An 18,636-nucleotide genomic window follows, 5' to 3' on the forward strand; every position below is an offset into this window, starting at 1 on the left:
TTATTATTTTCTTTCCATCCTTCTGACACTTTAAAGGGCTAACATCAAAGGGCTGACATCGCCATGCAGAGCGGGCTTCCAAAATAATGTGTAGATTTTACATGTTTACATTACTAATTTTCACCTCTGTTTGACGTACAAGCTGTGTACACTATAAAGGGTACAAGGCCTTTACATGAAAAAGGAGTTAACCCAGTCTTTTCCGATAACGGGTCAAAACTACATTATAAGGGGTTGCGCCAGATGAGTGTGTAGTGAGAGCGATGCGATGCTAACTGGCGAACGCGGTCAATGCGAACTCGAGCGGCGGAACAAATTGACATCTCCTTCGCCGCGTTGAGTATGTCAGGTTTAAGCGATTCACATACATTTTCATCAAATGTGGTTCACCGCATTGAATCGCATTCACCGCATCGCATCGCATCGTATTCACTATGTCATCGGCCTATGTCATCGGCATGTCAGGTTCAAGCGATTCACATACATTTTCATCAAATGTGGTTTATCGCATTCAACGATTCGCATTGCATCGCATTCATAATGTCATCGGCCTAAAACAGTAAAAATTGGATCTTGAAGGTTCAAAAAGGGAAAGAAAAAATACTGTTTTGAAATTTTTTTGATACCTTATTTTTTCAGGAACTTCGATTTATTCATTTCTATTAATTGACCGATATTTCAAATTAAGTTGATTCTTATTTCTGCAATTTCAAATTTACCTTTTTATCGATAAGCCCTGTTAATTTGTTGTTGTATTCGAAAACGATGAGATGGGCCAATGTTGTTGCAAAAAAAAAAACGTAAACATAAACATTGATAAAATTCATTTAAATATTGTTATTATATTTTTTTAAAGTACTGCATCAGTGAGGATTAGTCTATTTTCAAATTAAAAGTGAATTTATTTTTTATTTAAACTAGGTATTTTAACTATTTGATAGTGAATGCGTGGATGAATTGTTGTCGGAAAATGGGAACCGTTCCAAGATTGTACGGAAGCAACAGAGATTATCAAAGAAGCGGGGGTTACAAGAAGCAACATCAACCGGCTGAAGGATGCAAGTTAATAGAAACAGGTCAATTAAAAGGATTGAGAAGCACAGGTGAGCCCGAGACGCCTAACCTCGTTCGAGGAACCCGGACACAGTCCCGACGATTCTCTGCGGCTCGGCGCTATTAATATTTCGTTGTTGCATCAAAAAAAGCCGTAGCCGAGCAAAACATGGTTCTGGTAAAATACTTATAGGGCATATTAGATGGAGGTCCTATCTGGTTCATCTTAGAAGAATAATGACCATATAGCCTCAAGCAGGCATAAGTTAACTTGTTTTGTATTGCAAACATACAATATCGTTAAATTATATTTTTGATTCAAGAATGATGATCAGATATAGTGCAGAGCATGTTGAAAATTGGCAGCAGTAGATATAGTTTAATCAATTATAACGTTTTTCAGAAGTGGCTGTACTTACTTCGCAAATTTGTTGAATGATAGGTGTAACAATTCTAGTTTTTTAGTTTTATCATGCCATAGATGGGTCCCGTACGTGTATCTCAACAACAGTTATTTGGGACATTTACCAATAACTTTATTTCACTGTGACAAGAAAAAAAATAAACTTGAAAATCTTGCACTTGGCAATCCATCTCAGATGTTTGATTATTGATTTTATTTCTTATCCGGAAACTATCTCCACAAAGACTGTTAACACTAACAGTAAGCCTAACTGATCTTGAATAAACATCAGCAAAAAAAATAACTAAAATGAATCAAATTGGAGTATGTCGTAATTTTACGATTATTCTGAAATGAACTTCAAGATTAACTCTTAAATTGTTGGCAGCAGTGAAAACTGCTGAACCAAACATGACTAATTTTTTCTACATTGGTTGCCTTCTTCTTAGAGAATGGATGGACCGTCATCTTGGAGGATTTTGGAGGAACCATCTTCTTGGTGAATATTGCAGGAAGCGATGCTTTCACTTTGAGATTAGTTAAACGAATGAGCCCAACTGCGCTGGGTACGCTCTTTTTATAGCGTCAAATACCCGAGCTTCAGAGAAATGGGCGGAGCCAAATCGATGAGTTTTTACTCTCTGGATAAAGAGAAGATTTTCCGTTCAGAACTTTTTCTGTTTTGCATGCATGTGGATGCTCAGTTCTTTTTTAATTTCTTTTCTTCTTCTTTTTCATCTATATCCTCTACAGAGTACTTTCTTAACGTTAGACGTAGGGTACACAATTTTGATTGTAAACGACTCGCAGATTCCCCATTGGGGATACTCGAGATATGATGTCTCCGAAAGCTCCTATGACTAAAAATATAAACGAATCAAAGCAATCGATTTTTTTTTTTAATTCAACAACGTTATAAGCTAAGTTCAGATACCGGTATTTCGATACCAACTTTTGGCAACTTAATATTTTTATCAGTGAGCATTTTCAATCTAAAACGCTCACTGAAGAAGATAGTTGCTATCGAAATGCTGATATCTGAACTTTTCTTATACTGTGGTTAAATTAAAAGGATTTTTTCAATTGCTTTGATTCAGTAGAACTATTCACATAGTAGTATGTACGATGCAATATTATATCATAAATGATCTAAATTTATGTCAAAAACGATGCTACGCTTTTGTGCGTCCTACTTGACGTAAATTTACATAATTGATGATGTAATATTATGTCGAATGTGCTATTCAATTATAGCCGGAAATTTTATGTCTTCAAGCGTTTCTGTACTTTCCAGTGTAATTTTATGTCAAAAGTGATGCTTCTTTTTTGTGCATCGTTTTTGACATAAATTTACACCAAAAAATTAATAGTGTGTAGGCACTCAGCAGTGATGTCAATTGAATTCATGGTTTATCAATCCAAAAAGACATACACCTGTTAAAGAGCTAATAACTTTTTTGTCTAAAAAGATACGAAGTTATGATATTCGACAAAGTTGTTCAGCGGAAAATATCCTGTAAGAAATTTATAAATTGGCACAAAAACCATTAGCATACTCGGTTCAACAGAAGAAACAAAAATGATGTTGATTTTTCAGTACAAAATCTTCAATTTTCCCATACAAACCTAAAAGTTCAAATTTACTTAAAAATTCTGCAAAAAATCATGGATCAGTTTTGGACCAAAACGAAGCTTTTAAGACCCCAGGGTTTGAGAAATTCAAAAATGACCCCAAATCGACTCAGTCTAACGTTGCATTTCATCCCAAGCATCGTGCATCCAAAAGCACGCGTCCTTCAACGAAATGTTCTTCAAGCTCTGACCTTGTATATCGGTTTCACGAGTCATAAAATGCAGCCCAGAGATTTTGACGATATTTTAGTTTACAGTTCTGTTTAACGTTCTGATCCATAGGTTGAATAGCTGTCACATTTAGAGGCATAAATAAAAACAGTATTCAAGCAAGTCATCGTCGCTTTTGAGCTCATTATTCATATGATGCGCAGAGTAATTATCCAGTAACAAAATATTCAATCTATTCAAGGCGCGCAATTAACTTATGTACCATCTTCAATCTAAATAAGCAGAAGAAATGTTGTTGATTTTGATTTTTTATTGATTTGAAGTTGTTTGGAACAATACTTTGACATTTTTCCATTTATTGGGAAAATAAGCCAAGTGAAAACATTTATTAAAGATTTTAACTTTAAAATTTAAAGTGCTTTCAGGTTACATTTTAATAAGAATATTGAAAATCCCATCTTCCCCCGGAGCTTTCATATTTTTAAAGTTTTTGAAAATCAATTTAAGTCCATCAATATTTGTCTCATAAGATCTTTCAAATACATTTTGCTTAGAAAAAATATCATCAAAATCAAGGGAAATTTGAGCACCAATTGGACTTACAACGTTTAAATTAAAATCATGAGCAGGCTCAAATTGTTGGGCTAATTTTTGAGCTTTTTCTGCGTTAGTTAAAAGAAGTTTATCCCCATCTTTTAAAGTAGGAATTGGCTTCTGGGGCTTTTTCAGAATTTTAGTTAATTTCCAAAATGGCTTTGAGTAGGGTTTTATGTCCCTACTGCTTTTGCAAAATTTTCATTACGAATGAAATTTAAACGACGTTTGATCTCTTTTCGAAGATCGCATTAAATAAATTTCAAATAATGATCCCTAGTACGTTGATATTGACGTCGACGAATGTTTTTCAGTCGTATCAAAAACTGAAGAACATCATCGATCAAAGGTTGATTAAATTTATGTTTAGCTTTAGGTTTTGAAGCGGCTTTAGCATTGACTATTGAAGTTGTCAAATTTTCTATAGCTAAATCAATATCTTCTATTGAATTCAGTGGAACGTTTACATCTTAATTACGTTCAATAAAATTCCTATATAGCTTCCGGTCAGTTTTTTGAAAGTTAAAAGTTGATTTTATGAAAAATTAATCACCGTAATTTATATTTGAAGAAAAAAAAATTCATAATCTTTAGATGTTTCTACTAAAAAGAACATCTCTTTTCACCACTAGGCCGATAAACTTAAATCTACAAAAATTAAAAGTTGATTTTAAAGGGTTTTCAATGGGACTTTGGGATAAAGAAAATGTTACTGGAAGGTGGTCTGAATCGAGGTCCGCATGAGTAACTAATTGACTACAATGCTCGCCTAAATCCGTTAGAACCAAATCAATTGTGGAGGGATTTCTAATTGAAGAAAAACATGTATGCCCATTAGGATATTCAACAGTATAATAACCTGCAGAGAAGTCATTAAATGAAATATTCCCATTAGAATTCGATGAAATATTATTCCAAGATTGGTGTTTTGCATTAAAGTCACCAAAAATAAAAAAAAATAGAATTATTTCTGATGAGTATTTGTAAAGCTCCATTCAAAAAAAAAATTATGTTCACCGCTACATTGAAAAGGCAAGTATGCGGCAACAAATATAATTTTCTCTATAGAAGTTTCTAATTCAATTCCAATTGTTTCTTAGACTTTTGTATTGAAAGAAGGAAGAAATCTAAATTAAAGACGACTATTGACGACAATAGCGTCGATCAAGTCGATCATTTCGCAAAATTTTAAAGAAAGTATTGCTTTTCAAGTTATTGTCTGGCTTTAAAAAAGTTTCAGTGATGGCAGCAATATGTATGTTTTGGGTTTTCAAAAATGAAAAGAACTCGTCTTGGCTAGCCAGCAAAGATCTAGTGTTCCAATTCATAATATTTAAACACCTATTTGGATCCGTGAGAGAATCATAAAGTCATAATAATTTTGTTAGCATAATTAAAGAAAGGCTTCAAACATTGAATTTGCTTTCAACATAAGTTGCATCATTTCCATTAAATTTTGATGCAAAAATATTAATTTTTCCTCAGTAACCTCACCCAAATCAACAAAATTGTTAGGATCAGAAAATGAAGGAGAAGAACAGGTATTTGAATTTGAATTTCGGGGACTTTCCCAAGCCTTCGCATGAACGTTGATACTTGGTTTTCCCATTTTTATTAGTTAAACCTGAAGAGGGCAACCCATTTTCAACCACCTCTGAGAACGATAAACAACGAGTCTGTGGCGCAGAATCAGCACAGGTAACATTAAAATCATTTCGAGCATTACCCAGACGTGATTCCAATGTAGGCCGAGGTTGACTGCGAACAGGCAGATTGTTTGTCGGTCTGACGTGTGAAGACGAAAAAAAAGAAGGAAGAAAAGAAACTTTCCTGGAAAATTTGGGAGTTTTCCTTGAAGTAATGATTTTTGCCCTAACGGGACAGTCAATAGAATTCGAGGAATGATTACCTGTGCAATTCGCACACTTGAAAATTATGTATGTGGTTTATCACCACCAAAAAAGCATTAAGATTTTTCATGATTGAATGAGCCGCATAGCATGCATCTGACATTCTTTCTACAATTTTTAGTGCCGTGACAAAAAGCTTGACAACGACGACATTGTGTAATATTCCGTAGAAAATTGGTAGAAGAGTTTTCAAGAATTTGCAAATTATTCACCTGATCCTTTTTAAAATGGATCAAATAATGCTCAGGAGCAAAACCAACACTACTGATATTATTCGTGATGGTTCTTTTCCTCATTTGAATTACTTGAATCGGAGAAAACCCTAACAAAGAATTTAATTCAGTTGTGATCTCATCAGGTGTCTGATCGCCGGTGAGACCACGAAGTACAACTTTGAAAGGATGATCACTTTTAGTGTCGTACGTTAAAAATTGATGTTTTTTATTATTCAAATAATTTAAAATTTTTTGAAAATCATTGAAAGATTCCGCCAATATACGAGCAGTTCCCCTTCGACCGATCTGAAAAGAAATCTTCACATCCTTGACGGAAGTGACGATTTCTTTCCGAAGGCATAGAAGTCAGGAATCGTGACCGTAATTGGTGGAACCTTTTCGTTTTTAAGAGTATAAGAAGAAGAAGGTTTCTTAGTACTCTTATCTGAATTAAATATGAATATTTCCTCATCACCAATGTTATGAAGGACATCGAATGAATTGGAAATTTCAACTTTTTTGGGCGATGGACCTGAATTAGGTTCGGCAATCCGTTTTCTTCCGGCTCTTGAGCCGGCCGATGACTTCCCCATGCTGGAAAGAAAAGAGAAAAATATGAATAAAAGAAAATGAAAATAATTTTAGCTCTGGAAAGTGCTGATTGAAAAACAGGTAAGAATAAAATAAATAATATAAAATGTTCCTGCAGGTACACAGCAACGATACGATGCTCCGGCGTACGTGTTGACGGCTCAACGGTACAGATGGAAGTGGTTTTCAAACTTGTTGATACTTTTATCTGTGAGGCGTATTAAGATCTTGGATATGGAAACTTATTTTTATACTGTACTTAACAGACTTTAAATCGGCCCACCTTCAATTAAGTAAAGTTAAGGAGGTTTCGGATTGTGAAAAAAATAAATTAACAACTATTATCACTTTTTGTCTTTATTATATTCAACTGAAATTCTATATATACTTACAGTATGTTCTGATTCAATTTATTACATGAGTTTATTTACAGGGTTTTTTCTCTTGTTTGTTCTCTTTGCTCTTTTAATAAATGATCAATCACTTGGCCGATCCGATAGAACAAGTTTTAACTATATACAAGTACATGTGAGATTACGGTTATATGCTTATTCAATTTATGAATAACTTTCACTGTTTCTCGTTATTATTTGTTTAATGTTTTTTTCCTTATTTTTTCCTTCAAGGTCGTTCTGAACATCGTGACATTTAATGTCAAATGATTGCTGAAGTATGCTTGCTTTCAATTTTCTCAATCATTCCCTCAACTTGTTTTAATACTTCGAAAACTTGGTTTCCATTGAATTGTTACATGTCCTTTGTTACTTCTTCCAGTTGATTTTGTTCTCTTGACAAACATGAACTGAACCAGTCTTTCTTCAACTTTTTAACACAAGTCCCATTTAGTTTTAGACAATCTTTTGATCGGAAATCGAATCTAAACGATTCGTTTCAAATTGCATTTTCCACCTTGTCTGATATCATTGAGTGGATCGTTTAGTTATCTATTTCGTTGAATTAGACTAGGGTTATGAAAACTTAACTATCATTATAAATGTTTAGCTTACTTTTTCATTATTTTCGGGTGTGTGTGTTTTTACAGTGTGTGATTTACTCCTACAAAATACAATAAATAAACTTCGTTCTTTGCTTATGAAAACATTTTATTTTCGACTAAAAAACAATTTTATGACAAATTATCGACACCGTTTCATCGCTTTTGCTCATTTGCCGTTTCACTTCAGGTTTTTTTTTCATGGAGTAAATATGAGTTTCGTTTATATTTTAAAATGTACACAGATACTATATGAAATTTATGCTATCGCCTTTCTTTTCTTGTGATTCGGCAATTTTTCTACTATACTCATTTTACTTTTTATTCATAACGGATTGACTTAAATCTCTAGAATTTGTTTCAAATTATCTACCGCGACTCACTGTTGGCTCCAGAGAGTACAACCTTCAACGCATCACTTGCTTTCAAATGCCCGACAAAAACTAACTTGCATACCTTCCATCAGTAATCCGTATTAGGGTGATTAGTTACAATCTCTTTTGCAGAGACAATTTTCCATTTTTGGGTTCCATTTTCGCAAAATATCGGATTATTTCGACACATCTATACTGTTTAGGGTTGTTTTTTTGTGAATCATTTTTTTTATAAGGGATTGATGTAGATTTATGTCGACTATCGTAAATTTGGCTTCGGCAACTTCTCCAAACTCTATCAGTGTATAAATGTATAAGCTCGAAAAATAAAATTTTAACTTTAAAAATGATAGTGTCAGTAGGTTTTCAAGAATTCAAACTACTTTACTGTGACATTTAAGTTCAAGACAAAATTTGAGACTCAGATCGAAAGGAAAAAAAACAATAAATGCATCTACAAAAAAATGCTTTATCGTCAAACATAAATCTAGCATTTGTTTGTCTGGAGCAAGCCTCGAACTTGTTTGTTTTTAAATATTGACCTTACCTGGATGGCAAATTTACGACAGTCGATTGTTTCTACGATTTACAGTTTATAGGGTCTGCTCTACGTAATAAACAAGGTTTGCAGTCACGACGAATGTGATATTTCTGCCATGGTTTTTCCTCACTTTTTTTCAATATTTCTGTTGTATATCCCTGGCAATGGAAACGTCCCATTCTGTCTCTCTTTCTCTATTTCGTTCGCCCAACCACCCTCAAAGGTACCTTAATAAACCTTAGAATCTACGAAGACTAGCTGTACTAGCAGCATTGTGTACTGATGCAAAAGTTAGGACACCCTTTCGGCATCGAGATGCACCAACGACCCCGATCGAACGGTTAGGACACATGCACTTTTTGTTTTTATTTTAACCTATGTACGGTTTTATTTTCATCCGGAGGAGTCATCCATAAATTGCGCTATTTGTACATAAAAAAAAATTAAAAAGAATTTTGTAATATATATTTTTTTGAATCATTAAACAAAAAATACAAAGAATACTTTGAAGACATTTTATAGTATCAATCAAATAACATAACTTAAATTTGAATTTGCCTGAACACGAAATCTCAGTCGTAAATCTATTAAAATTAGTTTTAGAGAAAGAAATCTCCTAAAATAGAGATAACTGACTGAATAGGAACTGCACTTCAAAGTAAATAATTGAAAATTATAATAATTTTGCAATGCAGATTGACTATACACCTGTCTGAGAACCCTAAATGTGAGTTCAAACATTTGCTTCTTAATCTGAAGTGATATTATTTTGATGGGTTATCGCTGTTAAAAAATCAACAAATTATTTAGGAGCGTCTACACGCTCCTTTTTTTTAAACTCAAAATTAAGTTTGACCGAGGTTAAAAACATGGTTTGATTATATGAACTTAAAGTTAAGTAACCCTTTTTCCTACTTGCGATGGTTCAAAACGGAGTTCGAACTGCGAACTCAAAACTAAGTCCATTCGTGCCATTTTTGCCGAACCGCATTTCGGGTAGCTACGAATAAGGGCATAAAAAAAGTTCAAATTTGAATTCTTTTGTCGATTTTAGTTTTGAGTAGGCCAGTCAGAACTTAGTTTTGCGATTGCCCAGTCAAACTCAAAATTGAGGGCTGCCACTGAAGTGCTATTTTGACCGAGGTTCAAAACATAGTTCGATTGTGTGAACTAAAGTTGAGTTCCATTTTTCCTCCTTGCGATGGTTCAAAACGGAGTTCGAACTGCAAATTAAAATTAATCCCATTCTTCCTTCGGTGAAGGAGCAATACTGAGATCGATCTAACGAACTAAAAATTGAACCCTCTCTCTTTGTGTATTTTGCACTGAAAGTACTTAGCGAGTTTGGCTGTCGAACTGCATTTTGAGTAGCTACGAATAAATGCATGAAGAAAGTTCAAATTGCAGCTCGGCTGTCGAACTTAGATTTGAGTATGCCAGCCAAAACTTAGTTTTTGCGATTGACGAACTCAAAGTTGAGGGCTGCTACTAAAGTGCTGTTTTGAACCAAAACAACTTAATTTTGAGTTTAAAAAAAGGAGCGTGTATTGTTCTTAAGTTTTTAAGATTGAATCCGACTATCAGGGTGGATTTTTTTTTAATAATTACTTTATTTGAAATGGCTTTTGTTTTTTTCTTCCTTTTTTTCGGAAATTTTGATGATTGAGCTATGTTGCGAATTATGATCAGAAAGTTTAGAGTAATCATTAAATAAAATATAATATAACATTGCCAAGATCTTCAAACGAAATTTTTTTTGTGTTTCTTGTTTTTATAAACGCTCAACAAAACATTTAAAAAAAAACTTTTGATAAATTACACAAGGCCACAAAATTTACATTTTTCCGAGGTGCAAAAATGTATAACGTAATATTGACTTATTTGGGTGCCCTAAATCTAAATATGCAATTTTTGTATAATTTTTGTTTTTAAATAACCTTTGAAAATAAGTTAAAATTATTTTAGAAAGTTCTGCTTTTATTTGAAAAAAAAATTAAAACAAAATAGAACATTTTGAAATAAAAGTTTTGATTAAATTATCAACTTTCTTCTAGACTTCAAGTAATTTGAGTTTCTGCGAATAAAGTTAGTAAATTTTTCTATTTTTTAACATTTATTTCTTTAACGAATTTTTAGAAACATTTTATAACAAAATGAAATTTAGATATTGTTTGTGGCATAAATTAAATGGTTTCGTATGTTTCAACAAATATGTTAAATAAAATCATTTTTGTTAAATTTTCAGCAGAAATGTCAAAAATACTTTTAATGATATCGTTCCAAATTTGACAAAACTGTTAGATTTCACTTTTTTAGATCATGCATCATCATCGAAATATTGAATTTAGGTTTGAAAAATAATCAGTTGTCAATGATTGATTTCATCATTAAAATTAAAAATAATAGCTCAAATTTGAAAAAGGTTCGAGTTCAGGATGCTTAAATCTTTAAAATTAATCATTAAAATATAAGCATAAAAATGCTGTTCCTTGGAGTAAATAACTAAACTCTTTAATCAAGTTCAGGTTTAATCAGGTTTATCGAAATAAATCCATTTAAATTGTAATAAACTTATCTTTCTCATCTTTATATTATGTTTTAATTTTCAAATTAATTTACAGAATTTTAAAGGACACCCGAGCAGACATAGGTTTTATTCAAGCTTCAATATGTCGATAGATGATACCTAACTAATACCTAAATAAGGCATTGAGACCATAATGAAAGCACTATTTGGTTTTGCTTTTTCCAAGATAACAAAACGAGGCATCATTTAGCTTTCATTTATCATGAGATAGCAGAAAAGTGAGATCAAAATGATAGCATGATTTGGTATTCAGTTTTCTGTAATGAAAAATTAAATCGAACTAAAACAGTTAATTTGTTTGTTTCCGACATAATGCGCGTATTTTCGAGTGTTGATTTCTATGTCATTGCAGAAATTGGCAACATTGAGGTATCATTATTTAGAAAACTAAAGTTACATAGAAAAAACAAATTATTTTCCGTAAAAAAAATTTTTAAATAATCTTATTTTTATTTTCAACTTCAGCTCAAGAAATATTGAAAGGAGATAGTTCCAATGAAACCTTATAACATAATCAAAAAATTGCCATACAACACAAACCAAATTAAATTGGATTCATCTATTTCTTAAACGTATTTTTCTTTGAAATTTCTGTCAAACCAATGTATATTCTCGATAGATCATCAATAAAAAAAATACATCACAAAAAAAACCAATATGGCTCTCGGCACTACCTTCTTTAAATACTACTTGACTCAGCTCAGATTTTGCATGCGAGCGAATCTATTGATAACAGAGGTGCCAGGTGGTTTTGACAAAAATCAGGAAACCGCGATAAAAAACAGGATTTTTCATGACACCACTAAATTGATGGAAATAACATGTACCTCTGCTCCAATTGCATAAAGAAGGCAATATACAGGTTCTGAAGACGCCTCAAATTACGCAACGTAAGCCAGCAGAATCTTTGCTGGCCTGCAGTTTATCTTGAAAAACTTCATTTTAATATCATCAGAACCAAAGATTATCGTCGGTTAAACAATTTTATTACAGAATGGTTTGATGTCTTGATCATTTAACTTTAAATTCAGTTATAATTTAGAATATTTCCGAAAATCAGGACTTCTCCTGATAAATCAGGACTCCTGGCACATCTGATCAACATATAGGCAGCATGATATAATTTCAGATCAACACATAAATTTGGGGTTTCAGCGATGGTTCCATAATTAGCATAGCTTCCAAAGTTAAATTGTATCGCTTTTTTTTGCATCATTGCGTTGGCTACCAAATACAGCAATATTTTAGAATTTTGTTTTTAATTTTAGGATTAAGCATTTGGATTGGTATTAATTAAGGCGTTTAGCCTGGTTAGAATAGGTTTTTAATTCAAATGAAAACGCTTGTAAAATTATACCTTTTATATGAATTTTCCACCACATTTAGATTTTGAACTGATGGTTCAAAAAACGCCTCAATTTATGCAACAATGAGTCAAGCCGATATTTATAACACGTTGCGATGTTTATTTCTGGAATTGTGTGGGAGAACTCACTGAGAAGACGATATTTATATACCGCTCATTGTAACGCCTGCAATGAAACGTTCTTTTGATTTTGTTCGAGGAAACCATTCAATAGTTTACTAATTTAGTTTTTTTTGCTATCACGTAATTTGTTATTTGTTTATTTTCATCAACAGATCACATATTGATCCAAATGATAGGTTAAAAATTAAAGACAAACTACAATTACACGGAATTTACCCTATACTATACTTAAAGCACTAAGGATTCTTCTTCGGAATAATTCCCTCGAAACGTCAAAATCAAAATGGTCGGAGAAGCGGTTAAACGTCCTTATTGCACCAATTAGCGCTGTATTAGCTCCGTAGTTATTCTGTCGGAGAGGAGCAAAGAGCTGAAGATTACGATTCCTCAAGCCACGGGATCGCACGCTGAGTTGGAGTGCTTCTAGCAGTGCAGGGCAGTCGATTCTAGACGAAAGCAGATCGGCAACAATAGAGGCCCGTGTTGCGGTCCGGCGGGCCTGCAGCGTGTCGATGTCGATAAGGCGGCAGCGGCTTTCGTAGCTGGGGAGTCGGAACGGGTCTTGCCAGTTCAGGTTCCGGAGAGCGAAGCGCAAAAAACGCCTCTGGATGGCCTCGATACGCTCCGAGCCATTTTGGTAGTAGGGGCACCAAACAGCCGAGGCATATTCGAGGGACGATCAAACCAAGCTGCAGTAAAGACTCTTGAGGCAATAAATATCCTTAAAGTCTTTTGTCATGCGGAATAAAAGACCCAGGCATCTGGAAGCTTTATCAACGATGTAGTTTGTGTGGATCTTTAAATCCAGCCGTTCGTCCAGGATCACACCAAGGTCTTTCATATGCTCAACTCGTGCAATTGCCTCATGTCCAAGAAAATAATCAGCCGATAGCGGTAGCCGCCTGCGTGAAAACGAAATTACCGTACATTTGTTGCGATTCAAGGGAAGGCAATTGACATCACACCAGGCGGCGAAGATGTTAAACTGGCTCTGTAATACGTTGACATCTTCAGGACTGTTGATGGATTGAAACAATTTCAAGTCGTCGGCATACGCCAGTTTTGGTCCATCGAGAAGCAACAGCACGTCGTTGAAGTAGATCAGGAATATGATGGGTCCTAGGTGGCTCCCTTGAGGTACTCCAGAAGAGGCACGGAATTGATCGGAAAATGATTCACCTGATCGTACAATAAGTTTCCGTCCTACCAGGTAGCTATGGAACCATTCCAGTAAAGAGCCGCAGATACCGATACGATCTAGTTTGGCTATGGCTATTTTGTGGTTTACCTTGTCGAAAGCTGCGGTCAGGTCGGTGTAGATTACGTCGGTTTGAGATCCCATGGCAAAACTGTCTTGCACGGAAGATGTGAACGTCAACAGGTTTGTTGTCGTAGAGCGTTTGGGCATGAATCCATGTTGTTCGTTAGAGAAATAAAAATTGCAATACGAGAAAAATGGATCTAGTACAACCAGCTCAAACAGTTTGGCGATCGCACATAGGGCAGAAATACCGCGATAATTGTTAATGTTCCTCCTGTCACCTTTTTTGTAGACCGGAAACATGTAAGCCTCTTTCCAAATGGAAGGGAACGTGGATTCCGTGAGCGATGATTGGAAGATTCGTTTTATAGGAGTCAGCATATGTGATATATAGCGTTTTAGAAAAGTCGCTGAAATGCCATCCGGACCTGCAGAAACACTGGGTTTCAGCTTAGCAGTCGCCTTCAGGATGGTATCGTCATCGATTACGATGTGATGAAAGGAAGTGCTCTGACGTGGGACGTTACTAGCCGCCATAGTCAACTGCTCCGTGGATATTGAACCAGAATCAAAAGTACTACGGAATTTGTCAGCGAAGAGGTTACAAATATCAAGGTCTGAGGTCGCCGACTTGTCTTCCAAAAACATGTAGGACGGTAAGCTCGATTCTTTCCGTTGGTCCTTAATGTACTGCCAAAACGATTTGGGTCTAGTTTTAAAACCACGCTGAATCCGGATAAGATAGCCCTGGTAACAACGCGTGCTTACTTTTTTATAAGCTGCGTTAAGTTTGCGATACTGGTTTTTGGCGTGGAGAGACTTGTGCCTCAAGTAGTAGCGGAGGGCTTTGTTCTTGAGTGCTTTCATTTGTCGCAACTCTTTCGTGACCCAGGGAGCACGTAGGTCAGAGGCTGCTGAGCGTTTTGGTACGTGACGATCGATGATGTCGTTGATGATATGGGAGAACTTCATAGCAGCGGCGTTTGGATCGGAAGATTCGAGCTCAGAATTCCAGTCGATGGCGTCAAGCGTTTGTGAAATAGCGACAAAATCGGCGTTCTTGAAATCGAGAAAAAAGGATGCCGGCTTCTTGATAGGAGTCACAACATCAGAGATTTCAAGCGAAAGCAGCAGTGCCGGGTGGTGAGGAACAAGCTTAACCAGAGGCGCAGGAGCCAGTTCAATCGTAGCCAATTGGGATCCGTCGTTAACAAAACAGAGATCGAGCAAGCGACCATTCTCATTCTCGACGCTGTTAATTTGTCGGAGAGTTGCTGTGCTGAGTGAGTCGAGGATCAAACTAGAGGGCGTAGTAAATGAAGAACTCGCTGGATCATGCCTTCAAAGAGAAATTCGGTACAATTGTTCCCGAATAGTGGTGGTTGCAAAATTTAGCGCTAATTTTCTATAGCACAATTCCGCTGAAAAATGTTTTCACTGAGAGTATTTTGATACCTCGTTTAGTCATCCTCTTTGAAAGGAATTTTTAAAGCATAACGATGCCAAATTTTGGCAATATATTATACCTAAAAGTGGTATCATCGTGCCCTCAAAACTCAATTTGAAACGTTGGCTAAACAAGGTATCATTAAGGTTTCAGTGAAACCTACACGTGGCCTAATCGAGGTATCCTTATATGGAAAGTGAGACCCAAATTTTGCGTTGTACCATCTTTATTCGGGCAAAATCATATCAAATTTTACTTTCAAGGCATGATACCAAAATTAGGTATAATTTTGCCATAAAAGTCTGCTCGGGATAGTTTTTTCAATTTTTGAATAGATTAACCGAGTTATAAAGTCAAACTGTTTAAATTTTGAGAAACTTTTCTGATAAGTTTGTCTATGTTTTACAATTCAGAATTTATGTAATCTTAAAAAAAAATCTAATCAAAATTATGATTCCAAATTGCGATTTAGTTTTTTCGTAACAGTAGGGGAGAATGAGGATACTTGATCCCTGGGGATACTTGATTCCTTAGCTATATCTCGAAAGTGAAATGTCTTACAAAGATCAAATGTTCTAGAAAAATGTGCCAAAATGAGCAAAATAACAATGCTTGTAGTTTAAAAAATTTTGACAAAATAATTGTTTTAGTAATTGAACTTTGTTTGAAAAATTTCACAAAATGTAACTTGAATATCTTTTTTCTTTACTTTAAAATGTTCCTTATATGGAAAAATTATGAAAAAAATATATGTTCCAATGTATCAATCGTTCGAGCGTAAAATGAACTTCATAATGCCATATTTTCAAAGCAATGGAAAACTCTCAACTTTTTTCAGAAAAAGTTTTCTAAAATGTTGATTATGGGTACAATTGATCCCCTAGAGTTGGGTACAATTGATCCCCCTTCCAAACGGCATATTCTTCTTCTGAATTGATCATTATGATTGCTGATTACGAAATAACTAATATTTATCCAAAAACTAATATTTGTCAAACGATTGTCTGAAGAAAAGAGCAAAAATAATTAATTTTCTCTTAATTATAAAAAATAGCGCCTTTAAGTATGCAATGTAAATAGCGTTCAGACAAAGTTATAGAATTTTCTTTTAATGTTCGCTATAGATTGTGAAATGAGAACAAACATGACCAAAATAGTCAATTAACATTCTATCTTGGGGTTTTGTGAGATTTTTATACAAGGATTAGGGCTTCCTGAATAAAAGATCAAGTCTCCTTCAATAGGGGATCAAATCTCCCCTAGATTCAGAAAAATCGCAATTTTTTTACTCCCACGAAAATGCTTCTAGTTCATCAACGGATTCAAGTATCGTTCTGATTTTAGGAGCATAGAAACTTGAAGTTACAAGCTGTCAAAAAATGTCAAAGACGGCGAGTTGCTAAATTTTTCCAAAAAGATATGGTGAAAATAAGAAAAGGGGATCAAGTATCCTCACTCTCCCCTAAATCAGGGTCAACTTCTTATTTGGTTTGACATATATTTTAAAAATCAGATTTTTTTTTAAACTCTGTGTTTCGGAAATATTTATTTCAAATTTAGAAACTAGATACCTTACAAATTATTTTGAAGCCAATAAGGAACATCATTTTGAAAATTTTATAAAAGACTTTCCAAAAATACTATTGATTTCCCAAGCAACCAAAAGTCCCATAAAACAGGTACAAGAACGCTTACTCAGCCCTATCATTGATATGAAATTCGTTCTATGCAGCTCATAATTTAAGTTCTTATGGATACTTTCAATTTCTAAAACAAGTCTTAATAATTTTCTATTCAGCTTCCAGCGGCCTTTTAATTCAGCTTCCAAAAAATCGTAAAATGAGCAAAAAATCTCTCTCTATCTCAACTGCACCCTTGGCATCGGTTCATATCACCTTCTCTTGATTTTTTACTATTTTCTCTTCATGGTGCCGCCATGATGCCACGCATCGAATTCCAAACTCTACTTATTGCTCAATTGCTTCTTTTCTACATTTCCTACATATATCGCACTACTAACTTACTCAATTACCAAATTCCTAATTGAAAATAAACTTGTCCGGCTTGGGAATCGAACCCCGACCTTCGTGGTGAGAATCGAACACGCTACCTCTAGACCACGCCTAGATGTTGTTCAAACTGAAACTAAAACTCGAAGTGGTGATTTGATATTGAAAGCACCTCAATGCACTTTTTGTGACTTAGTTAATCCCGTGTTAGCACTTTTGTGCCCTTTATGTGACTTAGTAAATCCCGTTTTGGGCACTTTTGTGCCCTTTATGTGACTTAAGTCCCATACAACGTACATATAAATCACTTTTGCAGCTTTCAAGTTCATTAATAAGTACATATCGTTCACTCATGGGAATTGGCCAAAATAAGTCACATACAACGTACATATTAATCACTTTTGCAGCTTTCAAGTTCATTAATGAGTGCATAACGTACACTTAAGGGAATTGGGCAGTTGATTCTCTTTGTCAGCCAATATGTAACTTTCGAAGCCTTCATTCAATTGAATATGTGACTTCTGGTTGCTTGGGTTGAACTTTCTTTGTGATTGGTTTTGGAAATTTCGATATATTTTATCAGTAATTTTTTTTTATAAGTTTGTGTGATAATTACGAGTAATAAATGGTAAGTGAATTCAAATATGAAATTTTAATATGGAACTTATTTCCATCGATGGTTAAAATCTTTGAATTTGTTTATGAGTCTGTACTCAAATTAAACAAGGCCAATGTTCCAAACTACTTTACAAATTCAAAAATTCTGACCTTTGCTGAAAAAAAATCAAACTTTCAGAAAATAAGTAGGAGATAGTTTTTTGTTGGATGAAATAACTTGCTACAATTTGATCCAAATTTATGATTTTAATTTGAAATTTGTGTTTAAAAAAAAATAAAACATTAAAAAAAATATACAATATAGGTTCAGAGAAAATATAAAATTTATTGCAAGTTTTAAGCTAAAGATCAATTCCATCGTGGAAATCCTGTGGATGATTTTTTAAAAACAAAATTTGGGTTTTTATACATAATACAAAACTTAGAATATTAGCTCAAATTGTACTTATATTTGCGATTTTCAGCTAATTTGTATGAATAAACTTAAATTGATTAAAAATTTGGAATCTGGAAATTGAATTGATAAGCAAATTTAAGAGTTCATGGTTTCTTGAATTCGGAACCTGATTTCAAAAATTGAACTGTGAATCTGTTTCAGAAGTTCTGTAAGATTTCTGAAATGTATAAAAATAAAATACGATTTCCGAATCTTCATTTTAGATCAGATATTTATGAGCATAATTTATTTCAAATGATGAACCTGATTCTGAGTTTTTAATTGTGCATCGCCTTTTGAGGCTTTAATGT

At 34.2% G+C, this 18,636-nt stretch overlaps 1 protein-coding gene across 1 annotated transcript; it reads right to left on the reverse strand.

Moving 5' to 3' along the window:
• Positions 1 to 2,224: 2,224 nt before the first annotated feature.
• On the reverse strand, positions 2,225 to 15,283 carry LOC129742821 (uncharacterized). Its single transcript, XM_055734761.1, has 4 exons — positions 15,271 to 15,283; positions 14,067 to 15,143; positions 13,734 to 13,907; positions 2,225 to 2,316 (listed from the first exon to the last, which is right to left on the reverse strand). The coding sequence occupies exons 1-4, from the start codon at positions 15,281 to 15,283 to the stop codon at positions 2,225 to 2,227; spliced, it is 1,356 nt and encodes a 451-aa protein (XP_055590736.1).
• Positions 15,284 to 18,636: the final 3,353 nt, after the last annotated feature.

Source organism: Uranotaenia lowii, chromosome 2 (genome assembly GCF_029784155.1).
Source record: "Uranotaenia lowii strain MFRU-FL chromosome 2, ASM2978415v1, whole genome shotgun sequence".
In the NCBI taxonomy this organism is placed as follows: Eukaryota; Metazoa; Arthropoda; class Insecta; order Diptera; family Culicidae; genus Uranotaenia; species Uranotaenia lowii.